Source organism: Argentina anserina, chromosome 1 (genome assembly GCF_933775445.1).
Source record: "Argentina anserina chromosome 1, drPotAnse1.1, whole genome shotgun sequence".
NCBI lineage: Eukaryota > Viridiplantae > Streptophyta > Magnoliopsida > Rosales > Rosaceae > Argentina > Argentina anserina.
In genome coordinates, this window is record NC_065872.1 from 3019625 (window position 1) to 3041893 (window position 22269).

Below are 22269 nucleotides of genomic sequence, written 5' to 3' on the forward strand. Positions count from 1 at the left end.
CACAAAAAAATGCATCTAATACCGCCCAAGACTCTTACTACGACTCAATGACTCAATAGTACAACAATAAAGGCTAAGCAAAGTAAAAATGGAGGTAAAAACATGTTAAGAACGTCGCACAAAGTGCTCTTATCAGACTCGGAGGCACTTGTATTAAGCGTTACAGAAACACCATTGGAATCATGGATCGTGGACTCGGGAGCATCTTTTCACTCAACTTCACAACGAGAGCTCATGGTGAATTATCAACATGGTCATTTTAGAAGAATAATTCTTACTGATGGTAGAGCCCTGGAGATTGTGGCAATGGGTGATGTGAAGATCTCGCTCACACATGGTGGAATATGGACTTTGACGAATGTTAGACACAATCCACGGTTGACAAGAAATTTGGTTTTTGTGGGTCAGTTGGATGATGAAATATGTCGTACTACCTTTGAGAAAGGCACGTGGAAAGTAAGTAAGGGAGCTATGGTATTAGCTCATGGACTCAAGACAGGGTCACTATACACGACCTTGGGTATTATCGTTGTTGTTGAAAACAATGTAAGCGGTACGATCGTTGAGAAGAAGGATGATGCATACTTATGACATCGTAGACTTGGGCACATCAGCGAGAAATGAATGGGTGTACTTCAGGCACAAGGTAAACTACATGGTGTGAACTCAGTGAAAATTGGGATTTGTGAAGACTATATTTGGGAAGCAAAAAACTATCAGTTTCTCAAAGGGTGGCAAGGCGCCAAAAGATGCAAAACTGGAGTTTGTTCATACTGATGTGTGGGGTAATGCACTTGAGCTTTCAATGGCTGGCTCAAGGTACTACGTGACTTGTATTGATGATTCCACAAGGAAATTATAAGTTTACTTTATGAAACATAAATGGGAAGTGCTTAGTAATTTCAAGAAGTGGAAGGCGGTCGTAGAGACTGAGACAGGTTGAAGATGAAAGGTCTGAGGTCAAATAATGGAGGTGAATAATGTAGTAATGAATTTAAAGAGGATTGTGCAAAGAACGAGATTCGGATGGAAAGAACAATTCCTATAACTCCACACTAAAATGGAGTGGTTGAACGCATGAATATGACTTTGAATGAGCGCATAAGGAGTATGAGGATACACACATGATTGTCAGACATGTTATGGGCTGATGCAGTTAATAATGCTGCTTACTTAATTAACCGTGGACCGTCAACGCCATTGAATAATCTTTTACCTGAGGAAAAATTGAGTGGAATAGAGATAGGTCTATCACATTTAAGAGTATTTGGTTGCGTGGCATATGTTCACATTGAGTCCGGTGCAAGAAGTAAGTTAGAGATCCTAAGTCTCGAAAGTGCATATTCATAGGCTATGGCGGGGATAAGCTTAGCTATATGTTTTGGGATATGCAAAGCAAGAAAGTTATCAGGAGCTGGAATGTCATCTTTAATGAAAATGTGATGTATAAGAATATGCAAACAACATAGCCTGAAAGTCCTGTAAGAAAATATCGGCAATTTGTAATATTGGAAAAATTGTGTGATAAAGATGTGTCTAAGATTAATAATGGGCAGGAACAACAAGAAGTAACTCCTGAGGCCGCACAAACTGGTAATGGAGTTCCTAATGATGAGCCAACGACACCTCCTTTTGTGCCAAGAGTATCGTCGAGAAGTAACAAAGGAATACTGCCAGATAGATACTCGCCTTGTGCTAACTATTTGTTATTAACTGATTGTGGTGAACCTGTGACTTATGATGAGGCCATACAACATAAAGATTCAACTAAGTGGAAAGGTGCTATGCAAGATGAGATGGACTCTCTCATGTCCAACAATACATGGGAGTTAGTTGAATTGCCAGGGGGAAAGAATGCATTACAAAACAAGTGGATTTACAAGATTAAACAAGAAGTTGATGGGAGCAAACGTTACAAGGCCAGGCAGGTTGTGAAAGGTTTTCAGCAAAAGGAGGGTGTTGTTTTGATAAGATCTTTTCTTCGGTTGTTAAACATACAACAATTCGGATGGTGCTTGGATTAGTGGAAACTAAAGGATTATATTTGGAACAGCTAGACGTCAAGACTGATTTTCTTTATGGAGATTGGAAGGAGATAATGTACATGTAGCAACCAAAAGGTTTTATAGCACCTGGTAAGGAGGACTTGGTATGCAAACTGCAAAAGAGCCTGTATGGCTTAAAACAAGCCCCAAGACAGTGGTACAAGAAGTTTGATGCGTTCATATGTGGAAGTGGCTACACAATATGTCAATCGGATCACTGTTGTTACTTTAAGATGTTTGACAAGTCTTATATCATTCTCTTATTTAATGTGGATGATATGTTGGTAGCAGGGCAGACTTCCACGAGATTGAAAAGTTGAAGAAAGAGATGTCAAATCAGTTCATGATGAAGGATTTGGGTGAGGCGAAGAAAATCTTAGGTATAAAGATTATTCGTGATAAAGTGGTTAGTACTCTGAAGGTTTCACAAGCGGAGTATGTTGAGAATGTGCTTAAGCGATTCAATATGGATGAATGAAAAGTTGTAGGTACACTGCTAGCGGCACACTTTAAGTTGTCATTGGAACAATCACCCAAGAGTGAAAAGGAAAATGAATATCTGAAGAACGTACCTTATGCGTTGGCAGTTGGATGCTTAATGTATGATATGGTATGTACTAGATCTGATATTGCGCATGCAATTGGAGTTGTGAGCAGGTACACAAGTAATCCATGTAAGCAACATTAGGAGGCTGTGAAGTGGATCATGAGGTATCTTCGGGGTACTATTAATATGTCTCTTTGTTTCAAGAGAGGTAGTGTTGAATTACAAGGGTATGTGGATGCAGACTTGGCAGGAGATAATGATATTAGTCAGAGTACAACTGATTATATGTATATTGTACGTGGTACTGTTGTATCTTGGATCTCACATTTGCAAAGGTAAGTGACTTTGTCTATGACAGAGTCAGAGTATGTAGCAGTCTTAGAGGCTGGTAAGGAGATGGTGTGGCTAAAAGGTCTCTTTGAGGAATTGGGTAAAAATAAGGAGAATTGTGCTTTGCACAGTGATAGTCAAAGTGCAATTCACTTGGCAAATAACCCTGCTTTTCATTTAAAGACTAAACACAATTCACTTGCAATTCACTCGTAAATTTTTTGTTTGTGTTCTCAATCGTTTATCTATATTGTTTTGCACTTGTTAACTTCCGCAAGAGAAATTCGGGTCGAATTCCTAACGGACTACCATATATATGATCTCTCGCTTCAACATCCTTGAGCATAAGAAAATCGGAACTCTAATTCCAATTCCCCAAACCTAAGTTCCAAACTTCCAATAGCATGGTATGGGAAAAGAAAATAAAAACATGTTTGGAATAGGAGGAGATTGTAGCAAAAAAACCCGATATTAAATTGAGAATTAATCGACTACGGGGTGGGAGGATGAGTGAGCAAATCATTGAGAGGATAAAAGAGAGGTCTAGCCGTCTAGAACTAGGTATGTTGAAGCAGAAAGATTTTTTGTTTTCTTAGAAGGATCTGTTATGGTTAAAGATAATCAAGAGAGTAAAAGTGAAATACAAATACTTTTCATAATTAAGAAAATAGGACTAAAATGAAACAAGAAATTCTATTTTGATGATGTGATGTGGGCATACCACATCAGGTGCCACCACTTATGTTTCTATGTGGTTCATCAGAAGTTCAGAACGTGGTTAATTTAGCATCGAGGAACATGAGTTACAAATAACATACTATTTAGGGTTCGAATCGTTCGATACTTAGATATATATTTTTATTTCCTATATAGAGCAGTCACATGTATGATATCATTGCTATGGATAATGATGTGTTTGATGTGAATTTAGCACTAAGCAGCAGCATGGGGGGTTGTTGTCTGGTCACATCAGTTTTTGGCTATCCTATGAGGAGATGATTAAATCATAGGCAAAATTTTAAAAACAGTACGTTAACTATGCTCCATTGATAATTAAATTATTATGCTTTTTAAAACTACAATTTAAGTACATGATTTATATAATCCGACCAAGTATTGATACATTTTTAATCCATTCAGTTAGTTTAGAAGTTTTCCGTCATATTTTTAGGGGCAATTTCGTCCTGCTCTTTATCTCTCAAAGATGAACAACTCAGGAAACACATTTGCAAATCCGAAAACTGCATGCTTTCCCCAAATCAATACCCAAAACCTTATTCTCCTGATTCCTCTCCGGCTTTAAACATATATACAACCCCAACACTAACCACGCACTCAACGTGATCATAAATGCAATCAAACCTATTTATCTATCTATCAAACACCTTTCATGGAATAATTACAACTTTACAATTACGAAAAAAATGAAAAGAAAAAAAAAACAAATGCTCTCACTTTGTAATCTGGGTTTTTCTATAAGCATATGAACGGAGTACCGCCAAGGTCAACCTTTTCAAGGCGGCCGGCGAGCTCTCTATTGGCTTAAACTACTTGAGCCATGTCGGGGAGGTCCAAATTTTGGGTCTTGACCATAGGGTGGGGTGGTAGAACTAGTGGAGATAAGACTTGTTAGAGGAAAGGAATGTCACTGGAGAAAGACGGGGAAGGAGAGCGAATTAGGAGAAGAGAGGAGGTGAAGGAGACAACAAGGTAATTAAGCCATGTGGGAGATAAAGAGTTTGACTTGGAGTCATGTAATTAAAAAGTACGATTACACCTTTCATACATTTGATAATGGCCACAACAGTAACAGAGGTAACTAACGGATGCATTGGGTAGGGTTAAATAGCTCGTGAACTTATGTTAGTAGTTTTAAAAGTAAAACAAGTTTAATTCTTAGTGGAGTATAATTGATGTATCATTCTTATAATTTTTCTTAAATATTAATTTAAGAATACTAAAATAAGATTAATTTGAGCAACATAAACGGAATTGCCGAGTTTGCATATGGCCTTTGTATTTAAAAAAAATCACGAATTATAGTATTTTTTAATTTCTTTTATCTTAATTTGACACTAAATGCCAAGTAGACTTTTTCCTATTTTTAGTTTCTCATATAATTTTATGTTCGATCTCCTAAGTCCTCACTCATTTGATCACTTTATTCAATTTTTAATTTGCTTAACTGGTTGGCTTTATATACGTCGTGGCATTCGGATCGTGTGTGATTAACGGTTTTAATTAATTTTAATTAATAAAAAGCATGCATGAGTAATATTGATTTGGATTAATATTGATTTAGAATTTAGGATTTATGATTTAAGCCGGTGAAGTAAATAATGCCCTTTTGTTTGCTGAGTAACCCTACCTTCCTTAATCAATGGGCCATTTCCATGCATGACTTTTAAGCTTCATCGATCTGAAATTTTTTCCAGGTTTCCACTGTTTATTTTCCTAAGAAGTACGAACTAAGTCAGTACTAAAGGTCCGGACATGGATCATATGACTCATGCCCACAAGGAATTCGATCCGATCAGCTCGGTTTAGGTTTAAAGCTTTCTATCATTTTCACTTGAATAGGCGTTCAAGATCTTCTATATCCGAAAAACGTTGACAGCAGCTCCGATCCGTTAGTGGAAAAGCTTATGAGGTTTTAATTAGAACCACTAACAAAGTAAATCCAAAAGCGATGGGCAACAACTCCAGCTGATATGATCGAGATTACAGCAAACCCCCGCTCTCTTTTAATCTTGACCCAGTACACGATCATCATTATTCGCATGCATGCTTTCCTTTTCAGTCACTTCAAAATCACCATCTTTCGAGCTTAGTTAGATTAGATAGAGTGATAGACATATGACTTCCAATTTTGAATAATTACCGCACGCCACCACCACACCGGTGCAAAAAATTATACCATCTACAGAAATCAAAAGATATTATTCAGATTAATAGAGTCTTATCTTATTAAATTAGTATATCATGCATTTCTTTCTGTTATTGTTTAAGATCGAGTTGGGACACTTGGTCTCTTTGAACAATGTAGTTCTATAAAATAAAGAGCAGTCTTCTTCAAGTTTTGAACAAAGTTATCTTGATATCTTTTCTAAATTTGTCACGGGGTGACATATGAAGGACATAAACTCTATATCCAACACTAATTAACTCTGAAACATACTAATTAAGTCTATCACTCTCTCCATTTCTTGTATTACTACTAGACGAAGTTTAACGTCATCATCAACTGCTTTAACTTCATCGATCAATGCTAATAATTTAATTATCTATTGTCACTGAGTTATCTATTGATCAAATAACATACTCTTAAAAAAAACGTAGTTATCAACATATGGTATTAAAAAAAATTCTTAGGTAGGAATTTCTATACCATGCGGCTGTAGCGAAGCTAAAAAGTAATTTTTTTGTAAAGTTCCGACTTTGCGGTACTTTATATCAAATTTACATTGAATGAGCGCTTCCTGCTTAATTTTTACTGGTTAGTTTTTTTTTTTTGTAGTGGTGCCGCCTCATGACAAATTTCCAGTAACAAAACGAAATAAACCGGTTGAAGTATCAATTATGCATTTTCAACGCGCGTTACGTTTTTATGACATATTTAACTTTTATATGCTTATGGTTCTTTTAACCAAAGAACAAATATCACATATAATTTAACTTGTATTTCACTTTTGCATAAATCTATACAACGCACAAATTATACGCCTTGTACGTGGTGGCTATAAAGAAGTAGCAGAGAATCAAATCTTGCTCGATTGACTACTCGTGATGGGTGATCACATGGTGGTTGGTATTTACTATATGTACCTTGTTTGTAAGGCAAGTAAACAATTCTCTGTACCAAAGTTTAGGTACATCGTGACAAATGTCACTGTTAATGGAAAGTAACGCGCCAACCCTAGAATCTGTGAGCTTATATTTAGGCGTTACTTCCCCTACCTCACATGGTAATGGTCCTAGGCAGGAATCATGCATTTACCGATAATAGAAAAATATGTCTGTTAATCTTAGATCATCCTTGTCATTGTCAAGTGCGACTACTATTGATGATACTGACTCCAAACTCAAGGTGTGGAAATCATACATCACGGTTCTTAATACAGTCGATCACTAGAAGCAAGATCTTCGAATTTGTGATCAATGGTGTTTGCTCTGAGGAACTAATATTATTAACGCAATTTTGAGGTTGGAGGAGATTCAAATTTAAGCTGGTAATCAATTCAATCAACAAAGTTCCGGGTTTTCTTTAGCATGAACTTAGCATATCACCATCGAGCTGTTAGTTCTGATTCAATTTCTACAAACATGTTTTCACAGAGGTTAATTTTACTACTAATTTTAATTTATTAGGAAACAAATTGGATAGTTGCTTGAATAGCGTTTCAAATGAGGCTTTTAATATTTGTTATTTGACACTGCACATTGTGAATATCTTAAAAACTCATATTTGGATTTAATCCTTTCCTATAAAAGAAAAATAGTATCACTTAAACATAACCTTCTAGGTCTTTTTTTTTATTTTGGTTAAACATAACATTGTAGGTCGGTAAGATCAGTTGAACATAATCTGATATTATAATAACTATTAACAGTATTAAGTGAGTATTCAGAATTTTATCAAACTGTGAACTTTCAATATATCCCTCTATTACATAATTTCACAAAAAAACAACAGAGTTATGATAATAAAAATAGAAAATGAAAAATTATATATATATATATATACAGTCTCTATCTAGAGTGAAGCTTCACTCTGAAATTACAGAGTGAAGTTCCAATTTTGACATACTTTTCGGTCAAATGTTTTCACCATAAGCGATTCAATATTTAGGTATGTTATTCAAGATCATCTCCACAAAGTTTCATCCAATTTGATAATGGTTTGAGCTTTTAAAATTGAGATTTACACGAACGGTTCACGTTGAACAATTTTAATTAATTAATTCATTTAATCTAATTTCAATACCTTAGCGATGTCCGAATTAGATGAAATTTTGTAGAGATTATGTTGAATAAAATATCTAAATATTGAATCACTTATGGTAAAAACATTTGACCGAAAAGTGTGTCAAAATTGAAACTTCACTCTGTAATTTCAAAATGAAGCTTCACTCTAAACATAGACGGTATATATATATTCTACATATGAGCTGGAAAATTTAGAGTATAAATTAACCAACCACCTTCCCACTGCCAGTGTGTGCAGTTTCTGATTATAATAAAGTTATAGAAGTAACACCGCGGGTTTATATTTGAGCCTTCTACTGCCGAGTCGCATGGTATTCTTCCTTGTGGATAACATCAAGCTGGTCAAGTTGAAAATAAGCAAAACTAAAGAAAATTGTCAAAAGCACGCGAATCCCGATAGACATGAAGCACAGATATCACGCCACGTGTTGAAGGCGATCGTGGCAGCCTAAGGTGGGGCAGGGTTTGTCGCTTCCCCAGAGGCGAGTGGAAAAGGACAGGGACACGTGTACGGTGTTCACGTGATTCGGGCAGAATACCGGGGACGCGTGGGAGGTTTCCGTACAACATTTCTCGTTACCGGGGGCTGAGTTGTGGTTTGTCGGGACGCGTAAGGGGGTTGGAAGTGCCCTAACTTTAGGGACGTGTGTCCTACCGCGCAGCCCCCCTTCTCAACTCCTTATGTTGCCGTCAGCACTTCACGTGGTGCCGTGAGTATAGACCACTACTTCTCATAGAGCAATCTTATCCACATTTGCTTTCTTTCATTTTTCCTCTTTTTTTTTTACTAAACCTTCGTGCTTCCGAACTAGGGATCATGTTTTAATAATCTCCACTCATTTAAAATGATTTGATTTTCCTATGTTAGATTTAAAGGTATAATTTATCATTATATATATTTAATAATATATAAAGATAAATAAATTTTAATAAATAATAGATTATTTAAATAATTTATAATTTTAACTAGTCAATAGGTCAATTCTTCTTTTTATTTTAGTAATAGAAAATTCTTTGACAAAATTTGGTTTACTTCTTTAGCTGATTTTAGTAAGACTCTTTGCCTTTGCATTTTCTTTCCTTTATACCTAGGTTTTAGCTGGTTAGTTTTCATGAGATATGTTGATGAGATTCCTTCATTTAGCTTCATATTTACCTTCATTTAGCCTCTATTAAGCTATTCAATAATTTACAATTAACAACTTCAAATGTGAATAATTTAATCTAAATTTGAACCTAAAGACCAAATTCACATGCGTGGAGACTTTGTATATAGATCAATACACTTAAAAATGTAAAATTTTGTAAGATTGTAGATTACAATTATGATTTATCAAAGTAATGAAGTACGCTTGGTGGTTCAAGTGGAAATGAGCTTGTTTCCCTCAATTAAGGTCTCGAGTTCGAACCTTGTGAATTGAGCAATTAGTGTTGAGAAAAATTCCCCGCCATAATCCGACGGTCCGATGCGGCTCGAAGATATAATCATCTCCCAAAGGGCGATGCATTTCTTGGGAAACCAAAAAAAAAACAGTAATGAAGTCACATACTCCTAGTTCATCTAGATTTGAATTTTTATAGACGGAAAATGCTAGAAGCTCTTCTAGGTATAATAATAAATATATAGTTGGAATCTAATACAGTGATATATATCTGGATGACCTAAGCAACTATACTTAGCCGTTAAGAAGTTAATGTAAAGGGCATATATCCCCCCAACTATAGCTAGAACAAATGGTTACTTGATTGTGACAATTAAAGAACCTATAATAAAAGCCTTCAAAAGCTTTAGTTAGCCCTAAACAGAAGAACCTCCAACTGTACGCAAAGAAAGGGGTCATACTTCAAAAGCTTCTATGGTTTAATTATGTGATGGTAAGCTACAATAGTCGGTCAGACAACAACAACAACACCCTATGTTCTAATAATGCACAGATAAGGTCGGCAATGAGAGAGCTTTTGTGCTAATTATAAGCTTCGCTCGTCATAGTTTACGCCTAGCTTGCTTCAATTGCAGCACACTTGCACATGCATTTCTTAGCTACCTGCCCACCTCGCTCACTTCTTCATTACTTCATTACTTCATTACTCTCCACGTATGACCGAAACTCCTATCTCTAATGATTCCATTTCATATTATTCGATCAAAGCAATAACATGATCGATGATGTGACCATCTAATCAGGGGCGCGCCTATTAACAAGCCCGAAAGCGTTCAAACCCCCTTAGGTTTAAGAATATTTGATATTTGCTTCCTTAATTAGTTGATTCTAACTTAATTTCATCATCTACCTCCTAAAATTTCTAATAACCGATCAATGTTTTGTCACAAATCTGATATAATTAGGAATATTTTTATTATTTTTATTGGTTCTTATTTCTTATCAATCAAAATGAGTAAGACGATTGATTTTTTTTAACTGAAATTTCATTCAAAGACAAAGTCAAGCCAAAAAGTTTATCACATGTCCACATGTTATCACATATTTCATGGTAGACATAGCTTCATGATACATGCACCAAAGTGATACATAAGATAAACAATCTATCTAAACATTTCCGCCCAGTGCAAATGAACCAAGATCAATGCCAACATCGGCAAAAAGAGCACAACAAAGCACCAAAATAAAAGAGTTCCAAACTAAAACAACAAAGCAAAAATCCAGCAAACTAATAAGAAATGACTCTAAAAGCAAATAAAGCTTAATTTCCAAAATAGCAACTGGACGTGAAAGTTCAAAACAGAGGAACATAAATGAGAATTTTGATGCACCCCCGGATCCCAAACCTGAGACTGGTAGACACCCATTGAATTACATGGGCCCCTATTACGGCCCACTTATAGACAACAAATTTGGGCATTTTTAGCCCATTAGGCACCTCAAATCTGACAAGATTGGGCCGTAAAGGTAGGTCGGGGCCCAAAAAGATTTGGGTACCCAAACCCGTTCCAGCATGGAACCCGAATTCGGACTGCCAATGGCTGCCCTTGCCACCGGTATCTAATTCCCGATCTTACATAAGAGACTTGCACATCTATTACTAGGCATCGCCGTCTCCACCATGTAGTCAAATCCGATAAACTACTTTGGCATGGTTACACAAGCTTGGTCTGCTCTCGCTGTCGATTAGCAATATTTGATAATCTAAGAGCCTTAAGAAGCACTCGTGGTAGTCGGGGACGACCCGAAGTCTCCATCCTTGCAATTAGTTGTCTGAAAACTCTTACACCCCAACAATGGAATCTAGATTGTGTTTGAGATTCATGGTGGAGATTTTGTAGATTAAGATCATATGGTTCAAGTCGGCGGCACTTCAGCGACCATTCGAGAGAGCGCATGCTAGGGTAGATGATTTATTTACTTTTATAAGTAAATACAAAAATATATGCATTTACCAAAAGAAAAAACTTGAATAAATGGATAAACTAGTACTTTTCTTTACTTGTACATTATATATATATATATATATATTTGTATAACTTTAGGAGATTCTCTAAACATCTTAATTTGTACTAATGTATATAAAATTTCCTTTATTTGAAGATGAATGACTTTTACAAGAAAATTACACAAAATTTTAATTTCGGTAGTTTTGCTACTAAGCTTTATCATGCACAATCGCAATTTCGTATACCATACTCGGATCCCTCATGTTTCAATTTATGGTTCCGCCACTGCATCTAATTGAAATATATATATATATATATATATATATATATAAAAGGGTGTCGAGTCGTTTTTTGCGTATGCATTATTCTTCCTAGAGAACTCATTTTAGCACGAATCTGTTGGCCGGGTTGTGTACATTTATAACACACATTTTCTCAATGAAAATCACTTTTTTACAAGTTTAATTACTATAATAATTACATGCATGACATACATAGATTCATTATAAAATGTTCTCTTGATATATTTTTTGGATACATATTTTCCGTGCACGCGTTAAGAGTTTTAAGTACGTATTATTTATCGAATGATTGGGTACTCCAAATCTTTAATATATTTATGCTCATTTTTCATCTTTATTCTACTTTTGAAAAATCGAAAAGTCTAATCGTAGTTTCTTCTCCTGGAGATCGAGCATGCAGTCGGTGATTTGTTTCCGAAAATATCCACGAAAACTAAGTGATTAATCAGGGCTGGTCGATGGCTTTAGTTCCATGCCAAAAGGGGTATACGACTATCAGGTAAGCCAATGCCATCATTCTCGCCTTGCCTGAAGTGGATAAACGCTATAGTCTCAGCCACACATGCTGCTTCATTATTTCAACGACTACGAAATTATGGTTCCTGGTGCTTGGATGCAATTAGGGGAACACATGCATGCTCCATTTTGGTTTAATCAGGTGATTAAATCCCATATATCTTGAAAGCCATTGAACCCGTTTGTGTTATTGCTCAAGACTGTCGAGAGTAGTAGTGGTAGTAGTAAACTAGTAATGGATGTGGCCCTGCTGCGTTGTTTATGGAAACATCATTTTCATATGGCTTGACGTTTATGGAGAGGACAATGACTCAATGAGGGTGGGATTGAACATATATTGGATCGTGATTTTCTTGACTTCCTTAGCATCGTTAGTATTGAGGAAAATGTACTACAAACAACTAGTTATCCACTAGTCAATGATTATGATCGTTTTACCTTGCGAGAGTGCTCAATAGTGATCGATTAAGACATCTAAGTATATCTTAATTTATATCTAAATCTAAGAGTATAATGTCTTCATTTATTTAACTACTACATATCAAAGGTTGTATTTTTCCTTTTCTTTTACTTCGGCATATTAATAATTGGTCAAATAACGCGCATGAGATATCTGCTTAAACTTTCGATTAGGGAGCCAAATATGAACTTTGCAACAACCTTTTTCATTGTAATTTACACCAAAGAGACGTCTCTTGGTAAGGAATTAATATGAAATGTTTTTTGTGCTCCCAGGCCATTTTAATTGTAACACCACTACGAACCAAATATTAGGATCTGCTCATGTCCGAGATTAGTGTAGTGGGTATAACCCGAGTAACACGACACCAAATTATCTATGTTGACATTGATGTTGAGTTCACTTATAGGGCCAGTTTGACACGGTTTTTTACTTGTTTTTGTAGCTGCTTTAATTTTTAGGAGCAATTGATGATGTTTGATAAACTTTTCTGCTTTTGACTCAAATTGATTTTGGTCACTGTTGAAATTGAAAAGATAGGAGAGGCTACCTTTTGAAAGTGGCTTTTGGTAAAAACACTGTGCTACAATGGTTTTAATGAAATTTTATGGGCAACCTATTTTGTCCTTAGTATTTATTAAATATTACATGCCCATAAATTGGGTTCTATTTAATTATGGTGGATAAATATTTTTGTGTAATATTCTGGATGGATTTTGTTAAAAATTTAAGTGTTTTAACGTAAATATTTTATTTGGTTCAAACAATGTATAACCAAAACAATTGCAAATAATTATACTAACAATTGGAATAGCCCATAGTATATAATTCATATAATTAATACACAAATTAAAGATGAATGGGTCATTTTGTCCATTTAAATAACACTTTAAACATTTATTAATATTTTAGTAATTATACATGCTAAAAGCCTTTTTTGTTTACAACTTACCAAACACAAATAATAGTTTTTTTGCTCTCACAACACTTTCTAAAACAGTTTACCAAACGCTTTAATAACTTTCTCTCACAGTAACTTCAAAAGTCATTTTGCTCACAGCAGTTTTAAAAATCATTTTACTCACAGCACAACTGTACCAAACTAGGCCATAATCGACTCAAACCATGGTTAGAAGGTTTCAATTAGATAGAAAAGAAGAGTAGGTAGTCGTAAAGTCTCTTATATGCACGGCAATGCGATGTTAATGATTAAAATTAATAAATTTAACATAAATATGTGGTGGCTAATCGCTCTCGCGCATAATCATTTTTCAGTCTACATAAGTAGTGATAATGAAAAAAATACTTGATAACAACAAACCGTAACTGGTTTTGGAGACGAAAATAACAAACCCAAATTAAACCCAACAAAAATATCAAACCCTAATACATCCCGATGTTTCTTATTTTTCTTTTTCTTTCTATATTTATTTTAGAATATATATACCCGGTACATAATTTATATGGTGTACTCTTTTAATATTATTAGTCAATTTTTACGATTTATTTTTAACTAATTACTTATATTTAAATATATATTTTTTCATCGTACAGGTTTATAACGCCGTGAAATAATATATTTAACTGGGTACACACCGAACACTTTTTTCTCAGGCAAATGAAGTTTATGGTTTGGCACTTTGGTGTGAATTTTCTCATTTTGAAGAAAAAAATCTCCCTCCACCGCCTCCGGTATAAGACATGATCAACACACAGCACGTTCATTTAAACTCCTCACAACCCAACCAGAACTCTCCATTTGACCGTCGGCTAGATTTAAACGAGCCACACGTGTTCATCCCAAATTCCACCTGTCCCTATCCTAGTGACCACAGCCCTTCCCATACGTTTAAAATATTTTAACCGCCTGCGGTAAACGGACATCCTAGAAGGCTAGAACCAAAAGGAACTCTTAACCCAACCACGGTTGCGTTAAGGAGTTAACCACGGTTAGCCCCCTAGTCCCAAAGCAGTTTATAAACCAAGGCCACTCTCTCTTGTTCCCCCAAAACACAACCATCCAAATCAAACCCCCCACCACGCCAAAAAAAAAAAGATGATGCTCGGCGAGCCTCACCGCCCAAATCCAACCATCCACGTCCCGCCGTGGCTCAACCTCGACGATCCAACGGCCGAGATGTTCTCCCCCTACCCCCTCAGCGGCGTCGGCGTCACCACCCCCAATGCCAACTCCTCCCACCACCTCAACGACGCCCTCGCCGCCCTCCAGCGCTACTTCCCCTCCAACGAGTTCTCCGACCCGGACCCGGACTCGGACTCCGAATTCTCGGGTCTCGACCCGGACTCCCCGGTCGACGCCTACTCCTGCGACCACTTCCGCATGTTCGAGTTCAAAGTCCGCCGCTGCGCGCGTGGCAGGTCACATGACTGGACCGACTGCCCGTTCGCCCATCCGGGCGAGAAGGCCCGGCGCCGCGACCCGAGGAAGTTCCACTACTCGGGTTCGGCCTGCCCCGACTTCCGCAAGGGCCACTGCAAGAAGGGAGACTCCTGCGAGTTCGCGCACGGCGTTTTCGAGTGCTGGCTGCACCCGGCGCGCTACCGGACCCAGCCCTGCAAAGACGGGACCAGCTGCAAGAGGAGGGTCTGCTTCTTCGCCCACACGCCGGAGCAGCTTAGGGTTTTGCCCCAGCAACTTAGTCCTCGTGGTTCAAATTCGGTCAGCAACTCCGGTGCCGCGGCGGAGTCGTATGACGGGTCTCCTCTAAGGCAGGCGATGGCGGCGTTGGAGATTTCCCCGGATGATTCGCCGCCGATGTCGCCGCTGATGAGCCGGTCGCTGGGGTCGAGCTCGGTGAGTGAGATGGTGGCGTCGATGAGGAACTTGCAGCTTGGGAAGGTCAAGTCTCTGCCCAGGAACTGGGATGTTCAAGTCGGGTCATCGCCCGGGTTTGTTTCCCCACGCGGGTCGATGCTCCGACCCGGTTTCTGTAGCCTGCCTTGCACTCCGACCCGGGTCCCGGCCCGGTCTGCGATCGGGTTTCTGGATTTCTGTGATGAGGGTTGTGAGGAGGAGGTTCCGATGGAGAGGGTGGAGTCTGGGAGGGACTTGAGGGCCAAGATGTTTGAGAGGCTGAGGGAGGAGAATTCTCTGGGGCGGGTCGGGTCGGCCCAGGGTCAGGGATGTTCGGTTGCTCCGGATGTTGGGTGGGTTTCTGAGCTGGTGAACTGTGAATGAGCCAAGTGGCTTTGGCTTGGCAAGCAAGGATTTTAATTCTATTTTGGGTTTCCATTTGAATTTGGTGGCCTCTAATTATCCCTATTTTGCTTTAATCTCTCTTGTCATTTGTGAATAGAGTCCGGAATCGGAGAGCTGGAAATTTGATTTCGGAAGCCAAGTGAAGCTGAAGATTTCAAGATTATGTGTATATATTAATGGGTGAAGAGTAGAATCTATCGCTTTTGGGATCGTTTCGGGGAAGGTAGTAGGGACTCTTCTGAGTTTAGATCGGCAATGCCCCTTTTCTTGTGTATATAAGGTTAAGCAGAGTGGAGTATGATTGCTCTCCCTTTTGTTAATTTCTGCATTTTAGGATCATCATCGTCGTCGCCACCATTGCCTGCTTCTCTACCATTGTAAAAATCTATGGATATTATGTAATGCTTGGCTCTTTCATCCCAATGGAACTTATTAATGTAACCTCGTATTTATATTAACATTCAATCGTCTTGTTTGCTCTTGTCCTGTTTTTGTGCCTCGATTCCTTTCAATTCATTTGGTTTTAATTTGTTAGTGTTGCCAGTTTAGGGAAAAATGGGTAAATCTCTGCTCCAAAGTTGGGTTCCCTTTCTCTGTTTTCCCATCAATTTTGCGTAGTTGGGGTTTTATTATCACATTGATAGGCCTCACGTATTTGGCAGGGGTTATAGTTGAGGTATTTGACGTCTTTGACAGTTCCCAAAAGTTCTAGACCACATTCACTGTAATTGTGGATGAATGGGAGGCTGATATCAATGGCAAGAAATATATCTGACAAAGAAATCAATGGTACTAATTACATGGATGGAAATAAGGGGAAAGGACAGATTGCATCTCTCTGACCCAAGGAGGCAGAGCTATAATTGTATTGCATACTTGCTTTGATTCAAGTCATTTAACCCTTCTAGCACGCAATCTCTCAAATCTGGTATATAGGTGGTGGTATATTTCATTCATTGACCACCGTTGGCGTATATACCAGATGAAGGTCATGATTTACATCTGAAACCTGCTTGTTATTCTAGGCCTAGTTGATCATTGCTGATAAAACAAACGGCTCTGTCATTATCATGATGGGTGTGGATATACTTGTCTCCATGCCTTCTGATTTGGACATGCATAATTACCCATAATGGTTCTTATGTATTGAGTTTGGATTATTGGAAGTATTCATCAATTTAACCAAGAATGCCACTGGTCCCAAAATCTGATCTGTTTGTGTAGCTTTCCATGGCTCGGAGTGCCACAGCTCCGGTGATATGAACCGTTTTAACACATAAGTTGTTACTCTTAAGTTTCAATACTCTAAAACACTGCCGAATTGGTGGAGTGGAATGTTAGATTGAAACGGTAACTCTGCAGCTGCTCAGAGAGACTGAAATTTCTTTTCCAATGCAAAATTTAGAGAAGCAATATTTTGTTACTGACAAACCAGGAAGAGCAGACTAAGATTCAAGAGTTTCAATTTCCAGTGTCATTGTCTCTGTCTGTGAGTCATAAGCAACGTGCTGCATAACATTGGGGGGGGGGGGGGGGGGTGATCTTTCTAATGTGCATGTTTGCCACGTACTGGCTGGAGGCTCCAAATTTCCGCCCGTGTCGTATTTGTTGTAGAATTTGAGGCTCATTGATGAATTCTTCTGAGTTCTGATTTTGATTGTTTTTCTTATTATTCTGGGATGTCGTATATATATAATCACTAGAGCATCCCACGAAGAATATCCATTTTCGGGACATTGAAAACGTACTCCAGGTAGCCGAAATATAATGCAGAGGTATTTACCAGTCGGCCAGGTCATTTTACCCAAATGACAAAAGGTTATGGACAGTAAACCAGATATTATCTTCACTAGTTAATTAATTTACACTGTTAAGTTCTCTGGAGCAGACAAGGAGATCAAGCTTAGTTAATTATAGCTGATGGAGGTCAGGAGGTGGATATGTGTATTTGTCAACGACTAAGCAAAGCAAATAAAGAAGACGACCATGAAAACAGGGCAAGTTTGTAGTTTGATTTTCCCGCACCTTGGGGTTGCCGTCGACCCAAGTAAGCGACTAAACTAATACGATTTACGAAATCAGGGTATGTGGGTGGATGTCTCTATCGTTTGCTGATGGTTTCAAGAACCAAGCGTTTGGCTAACACCAATTCAAGATATATTATTAGAGACTTGACTATAAACTCCTGCTCATGACTACGATTGCTGAGGGGGTGCACTAAACATTTCAATGGAGCATTTGTTTATTGTTAGAGCCAGACGAAATGTACGAGATCTGTGGGATCAAAAGGGTAATATATACCACATCGATGCCATACTATGTGCTAAATACGCTTCATAGTTTGGCTCCAGTTGTTAAGATATGACTACTGATGGGATAAACAATGATAGAACGTCGACCTCCATTTGTACATAATTGGCGTCCCAAGTAGGTACCATATATCAAGGATTACATTTTCAAAAAGCATACAAGTGCGTAGCCTGTTACTTTGTTTTTTGTTAGTTAGAAAGAGGGGACACCACCTTACCCATAACCATTGTCCATTTGCAATCGTTGGGGTACTGTGGTCTACTTTGTAAGTGTACGTGAATATAGAGTATGAAGAACGCACCCTCATCTTTGTCTGATTGGATAAACAAGATATAAACCGCGACTAATTCTTCATGAATCTCAAATGGTAGTGAGTGACCTATTTTTGGGATTTTTAAATATAATTTCAATATAATTACATTAAAATTTACACGCACAAAAATGTAATACGGACCCTTTAAAAAAAAAATAACATGTAATAGTGGATAGTTTGACTGCCACTGTGTCACTGGGCTCGAGCAACCACAACTTACTTCTAAAGACCCAAAAAGAGGCCCAAAGATACTGAGAAACACCAACACCGACCGAAGTCATAGGAGACAGTCGAGACACCCAAGAAGAAGAAGAAGAAGTGGAGCTTATCTTCTGATCGTCAACAGTTTGGTCGCTGGAGATTGAAGAACTGGAAGCCAACGCCGTTAATCGGAAATCGGAGACGGAAGGATTCTTTGATAGAGGCTGGGTCTGTTGCATAGGACCGAAAGAGGTACATATCGATTTCCATTTCCATTTTGATTTCTTAGTAGTAACAATACGATTCACCTCTCAAGGAGTATGGTCGGGTAGTTTGATTGAAACCATAGGATTAGTTCAAATTTCTTTTTCCTCTTTTTCTATGAATTTGTTCATGATCAGTATCAGGCTTGTTTAGTCGTGTAGTTTATTAAGGGTTTCGAGAGGCATTTCTAATCTTAACACATGATCCATTTTCCCCAATCTTTGATATCCTTCTTCTTGTGAGATTGTTTTCTTTATGGGATTTTAATTGCTTTCAGTTTAGTTCTTGTTTTTAGCATCCTTGGCATGTTCCCCGTTATTTTACCATTGTTTCTTTGTATTCTCACTATTCTGTGATTGGTGATTGGTGATTGGTGATTGGTGATTGGTGAGACACTGTCAGATTGTAGGAACATGGATGTTACCTTAAGTAAACAACTATTGCCGGAGTGGGCTAGTCTTCCTGGAGTCATTCTCTATGAGATTCTGGATAAGTTGTTGGAACCAGCTGACCTTGTTCGTTTCGCTGTGGTTTGTAAAGAATGGTGTGCGCTTGCAGTAGAGTATAACTGTAAAACACAGCGTTGTGCTATGGTGCTTCCCATGCTTATGATTCTGTCAGAGCAAAAACTATACAGCATTGGTGAGAAAAAGGTGTACAACTTTATGTTACCAGAGGCGCTTAATAGCCCCAAGAGGTGTTGTTCCTCGAGTAATGCCCCTGGTTGGGTGGTCATATCAGATCAGTTAGACGAATATCAACTCAGTGTAACTCTTCTGAACGTGTTCAAAAGAGATGTGTCGACCATCTGTCTCCCTCCATTGGATAATAATCCTCAGGGTCCCTGGTTCAGGGCTTTCTCCCCAAAGGTTACCTTATCGGGTGATCCGATTGCGGATGCAGACAATTATTTGGTTGTGGCAATTTATGATAGATCTCAAAGGTTCGCATGCATAAAGGGAAGACAAACATTTTGGACTTATGTGGAGGGCTGCTTATTCTTTACTGATGCTATATTTTATAAAAGACAAGTATATGCGGTTGGACACTGGGGATGGATATCTTCGTTTGATGTTAATAGCAAGCCACTAGTAGAAAGATTACTTACGCCTACAGGATATCCGTTTTCATGTTATGCGCACAAGGGATATCTTGTGGAAACAACCAAAGGAGACTTGTTGCATGTCCGAAGATTTTTGAAACAGAAGAATGTACGAGATGGTCCTTATTTCAATTATGAGGATAAGGAGTTCTGGACTGAGAGCTTCAAGGTTTACAAGGTGGTGTTTGATGAGAGGGAGGGATCTATCATGGAGCAAATTGAGTTAAAGAGCATTGGAGAGGAGGCTCTGTTTGTTGGTGACAATCATTCAATGAGTGTCTTGGCTTCAAACTTTCCTGGGTGCCATCCAAATTCCATATACTACACGGATGATTTGATAGAACTTGGTGCAGTGCGATTAGTTGATGATGGATCAATTGGGCGGGACAATCACTTCAGTTTAATCCAACGAAAAAACAAAACCATCTTTAATGGACCAAGTGATATGGGCATCTTCAACATAGAGGATGGAAGCATTACACAACATTACTCTCTAAATCCTTGGCACAAGAACATCCCACCTGCTATCTGGATCATGCCATTGTTTAATGGACTCGGCTAATTTCCAGTTCATTTCCAATTTTGAGCCATAGAGTATCTTCTCATTTTGTTGTAAGTTTCTATATGTACATTAGAGTCACTTGATACTTATTGACATGTATTTATAGTTTTATACACTTCTTATATGACGTTTCATTAGAAAGTACAAAATGATTTTGATTAGGTGATGTAAGTGTGGATTTTACATGATGAAATCGGTTAGTTTAAAGGCCACTTTAGGTAGGTTTCAGGTTTTGAACATGCTATAAGTAAGCTGAATCTCGCTGATTCTGCCATTTAAATCCGTGAGCTTATTTATATTTATTGTTTTGTTGTTTCTGTGAGTTTGTTAAAGAATTTTATCTCCACCTATGATTTTATTGGGGTTATGATCGTGGCCTCATTAATTCTCATGTTCACAGAAGTACATAGTGTAGGTTTAGACTTTAGTGTACTGCTAATCTATGTATGTTTGGATGTTGATTTAGGTGAGGTATACCTGTCAGATGCAGTGAGGACTGAGCTGTCGGAAGATTTGGATTGGCAACAACAGATGTGGTCTTGCCACTGGAAATTAAAGGACTGCAAGCCATTGCAGTCAACCGAAAAGCAGCAAGGGAAGGACTCTCCACAGCAGTTGATGATAGAGGCTCGGGTTGTTGCATAGGAGTGAAATGTTAGATATGTTTGGTTTGATTTCTTACTCATTACAATACATTTTGCCTGTTTAAATGTTGTGTAGTTTGATTGAAAGCATAGTAGTACTATTTTTATCTTTTATTAATTTGTTTTGGTCGGTATTGGGCATATATTGTGCATTCAGGATTTTGAGAGGCACATGTAATCTGAATCAGTATATGGATTTAACACAGAAGCAGAATTAAGGATGCATTGAGAGACACAACCACTGAATCTTTGATGCAGTCATGTTCTCCTTTTAGTTCCACCAAATTCTTCTAGTTCCTAATACTTCTTGTGAGATTGTAAAATCGTTTTCCTATGGGAACTTATTTGCTTTCAATTGTTAAGAAACTAATCAGTTCTTTTTCGCATCCGTGGCATGCCCCCTGTTATTTCCACCTATCCTTCTTGGGAGATTATGGTATCGTGTTCTCTTATCAGATAGTATTTGCTTTAAATTGGTGACCAACAAAGCCTAGTTCTTTTCGCATCCTTCGCATGTGCCCTATAAATTCTACCCTTGTTGTGTGTTTCGTATATTTTGGTTTGGTGATTGATGAGACACTGTCAGGTTGTAGGAATGTGGCTATTACCTGCCATAAACACGTGTTGCCCCACTTGCCCGTGTGTCTTCCTTGAGTTCCCAGAGATTTTGGGTAAGTTGGAACCTACATACCATGTTTATAATTATACGTTTCCTACGCCAAGAGTCAAACTCGTAGCGCCGGCACAACCTGTGGGCTTTTTCGGGTTTTCAAATTCGTTTAGAGCCTCAGAACAACAGTTTTTATATTTTCAGAATTTATGTTTTCTAGTTTGTTTTGGATTTGTTTTGTTTTATTCCTTAGGCTTTTATGTTTGGTTGTTAGTTGTCATATGATTTGTTTTATCAGTATTTAAGCATCCTTAAACGGGTGTAGATGATCTATCTTATTATTATTCAATCAAATAAGAGTTTTCTCTTATTTTCTAGTGGATTTTAGAATTTATCTTTAGGATTTTTTGCTTGAGATCCATTTGTTACCTTTCGGGTTTATCGCTTGTAAACCCTTCATACTTCT

General features: G+C 37.9%; 2 protein-coding genes across 3 annotated transcripts; both read left to right on the forward strand.

The window, feature by feature from the left end:
- Window positions 1–14590: 14590 nt before the first annotated feature.
- On the forward strand, window positions 14591–16278 carry LOC126795094 (zinc finger CCCH domain-containing protein 20-like). The gene has a single exon (XM_050521951.1). It carries the CDS (start codon window positions 14634–14636, stop codon window positions 15774–15776), a length of 1143 nt encoding a protein of 380 aa, XP_050377908.1. The 5' UTR covers window positions 14591–14633; the 3' UTR covers window positions 15777–16278.
- A 2440-nt stretch (window positions 16279–18718) lies between these two features.
- Window positions 18719–21431, forward strand: LOC126789385 (uncharacterized protein At1g65760-like). 2 transcript variants are annotated; one of them, XM_050515532.1, is made up of 3 exons: window positions 18719–18873; window positions 19288–20599; window positions 21016–21431. In XM_050515532.1, the coding sequence occupies exon 2, from the start codon at window positions 19299–19301 to the stop codon at window positions 20547–20549; it is 1251 nt and encodes a 416-aa protein (XP_050371489.1). In that variant the 5' UTR covers window positions 18719–18873; window positions 19288–19298; the 3' UTR covers window positions 20550–20599; window positions 21016–21431. The 2 variants fall into 2 exon arrangements, with proteins under 2 accessions (XP_050371489.1, XP_050371493.1); XM_050515536.1 differs by having other exon boundaries at window positions 19295–20599.
- Window positions 21432–22269: the final 838 nt, after the last annotated feature.

Bases quoted from the DNA above. Each gene is read 5' to 3' on its own strand.
- LOC126795094 (XM_050521951.1), top strand. From the start codon at position 14,634: ATGATGCTCGGCGAGCCTCACCGCCCAAATCCAACCATCCACGTCCCG.
- LOC126789385 (XM_050515532.1), top strand. From the start codon at position 19,299: ATGGATGTTACCTTAAGTAAACAACTATTGCCGGAGTGGGCTAGTCTT.